Source organism: Haemaphysalis longicornis, unplaced genomic scaffold (assembly GCF_048455015.1).
Source record: "Haemaphysalis longicornis isolate Haplotype H1 unplaced genomic scaffold, Haemaphysalis longicornis Haplotype H1 scaffold_3, whole genome shotgun sequence".
NCBI classification, from domain to species: domain Eukaryota; kingdom Metazoa; phylum Arthropoda; class Arachnida; order Ixodida; family Ixodidae; genus Haemaphysalis; species Haemaphysalis longicornis.
This window is the reverse complement of record NW_027526335.1, coordinates 195,093,876-195,096,752: the sequence shown is the minus strand read 5'-3', so window position 1 is coordinate 195,096,752 and position 2,877 is coordinate 195,093,876. Positions and strand designations below refer to the sequence as shown.

General features: G+C 52.6%; 1 protein-coding gene across 1 annotated transcript; it reads left to right on the top strand.

Annotated features, from left to right (window-relative positions):
- Nucleotides 1–654: 654 nt before the first annotated feature.
- Nucleotides 655–2,147, top strand: LOC144175623 (uncharacterized). The gene has a single exon (XM_077704676.1). It carries the CDS (start codon nucleotides 954–956, stop codon nucleotides 2,145–2,147), a length of 1,194 nt encoding a protein of 397 aa, XP_077560802.1. The 5' UTR covers nucleotides 655–953.
- Nucleotides 2,148–2,877: the final 730 nt, after the last annotated feature.

Below are 2,877 nucleotides of genomic sequence, written 5' to 3'. Positions count from 1 at the left end.
GACGTAAGAGCTGGTACTGTCTTCTTCTGTTCCTGAGTCCTCTCATATTAGGTGTGGCAACGTGCAATGCCGTGGCACTTGCCATCCTGTCGGAGCACCTTACGTAATTTCTCCTACAGCTACACAACCCTGGCAGATGACCTAGGGCGTTTGAGGCTCTACTTGCTTCAGGGAGCCGGCCAGTGGCACGCATTTACTTACCACGGTGGCTGTGTCACCATGGTACAAAACAGTGACGCCTGGTTTTTGCCAGCTATGGATGATTCGTCTTCGCTGACAGCTGAAGCAGGCCTCTTCATTGGTGCACTGTTGGCAGACGAACCATCCTCAGGCTGTACAAAAAACAAAACAAAAAATTCCTCTTTATGGGTGACTTCAACTGTTTCTGCAGTCAGCATGATCGTTCTAAACCAGCTGCGCGCTATGATTAGCCACACTGCTAGATTTATTGCGCGAGCATGATCTTGTAGATTTCGGTCAAATGCAACGAATATAGTGCACTTTACCCATTTTAAGTGCAGTGCAAATGCCCACCTTCACAGACTATATATATATATATATATATATATATATATATATATATATATATATATATATATATATATATATATATATATATATATATATATATATATTGCCACGGAGCAAACTAGCGGACGACGAACGATGTAGTTCTGAGGGATTGGTCCACAAGCAAGAACAATGCGTCCAGCGACGGTTGTTGGTAGAGGAAGACGACGAGGTCTCTTGTGGGTCGTTCTGATGTTAGCGGCAGCCCAGCCTTTCTTCCTGTAAATAGTGTAAATACTTCAAATACATTCTTCTCTTCCGCGTCCTCGCCTCGTAACATCTTGTGGTGGAGGTGCTGGCCTTCTGCGAAGACGGAGCTGCGTAGCGGACGCCACGTCCGGCACACTTCCTTTCGCAAAGAGCACTCAGGGACAACCCTCACCATGACTCCGCCTAGCCAGGCCGCTACAGGCCAGACCATCATCCTTACCCACCCGCGCGAACCCGGTAAATTCAGCGGCACGGATGACGTCGACGTAGAAGACTGGATCCTTATGTACGAGCGTGTAAGTAGCCACAACCGCTGGGACCCCACATTCATGCTCGCCAACCTGGACCTCTACCTTAAAGGTGCGGCCAAAGATTGGTTTGACACAAACGAAGCCCGCCTCACCAGTTGGGACGCTTGTAAAGAAGAGCTGAAGGCTCTGTTCGGACGGTCCGAGAGTCGGCAGCTGGAAGCCAAAAATGACCTTGCCTCCCGCGTGCAAAGCCCCACTGAATCGTACGTCACTTACATTCAGAGCGTGCTATCCCTTTGCTACAAAGTTGACCGTCAGATGTCGGAGACAGAAAAAGTGGGCCACGTGTTAAAAGGCATAGCCGACGATGCTTTTAACCTTCTAGTTTTCAAGAACTGCGACAAAGTTGACACCCTTATCGCCGAATGTCGTCGCTTTGAGCTGGCGAAAAGCCGCCGAATCGCTCAAAACTTCACCCGGCTCCCCAACACGGCTGCGACCTCTTCCTGCGAAGATAACCTCCAGCCGCCAGCAGGACAGCGCACTTCCACAGGGATGCCACCAACTCCAGATAATATCACAAGAATTGTACGTCGCGAGATTGAGGCCATTGCCCCAACTTGCTTTCCCCACGACGCCCAGACCTCCTCCGCTGTCCCTGTACCTCTCATACAGGCAGTTGTGCGCGAAGAGCTGCTGAACCTAGGAGTGCAACCAATTTGCTCCGTGAGTCACCCATGCGCTCGTTATCGTTCACCCATCAGCCCTTCTCGGTGCGACAATATGCCGCCACGTTTCCAGAGCCGCCTTGCTGATGAATGGCGGACTCCTCACGACCGGCCGATCTGCTTCAACTGCAGACGATTAGGCCACGTGGCTCGATACTGCCGGAGCCGTCCATTTCCGCCCCGCCAGAACAACTTCTACCAGTACCCTGACGACCCTCCTCGACGCTTCTACTCCCGCCGTCAGCCGCAGCCGAACACCGCTGATTCCGACGACAACCGCTGGTCTGGTCGTTCCCCATCGCCGCAGCGTCGCCAGTCCCGTTCTCCTCGTCGCTTTTCCTCGCCGACCCCGCCGACCAGCTACTCGAGACCCTCCCAGGAAAACTAGAGGATGCAGCCCCCGGAGGTGACGCTGCATTTTCCGACCGACCTGAAAATCCTCTGATAACACTGCGAGCCGAAAAGAACTTGTTGGACGTGAAAGTTGATGGTGTCGATGTGAGTGCGCTCATTGACACCGGGGCGCAAGTATCGGTCATGAGTGCGAAGCTTCGGTGTCGTCTGCGAAAAGTTTTGACCCCAGCCACTTCGTGTCTCCGGGTCGCTGACGGAGGTACCCCAGCGGTCGCCGGTATGTGCTCCGCGCGCGTCACCATCGCTGGCCATGACACAACAGTCCTGTTCGCCGTTTTAGACCACTGCACCCATGACCTTATTCTAGGCCAAGATTTTTTGTCGGATCATTCAGCGCTCATAGATTGTTCTCTCGGCCTCGTCCACCTCGACCTTCCACTGCCACCAGTCACTATCGAAGAACCCTTGCCGCGTCTGTGCTGTCTCGAAGATGTTCGTTTACCGCCTCAAGCATTCACATATGTCCCGCTGTTCATCTCTTCCCCTGTACCGGACGGGGATTACGTCGTATCGCCAACCACACCCGTTGCACTGGAGCGCAGAGTGAAGCTACCACACACCGTTGTCAGAATCAAGCAAAGCAGAGCATCTCTTCCGTTCCTCAATTTCAGCTTTTCCGTGCAATCGTTGCCCAAAGGAATCACTCTTGGTCATCTGTCCCCTTTAGGAGAGTACAACCTTTCTGTTTTAACGGCCGATCCCCA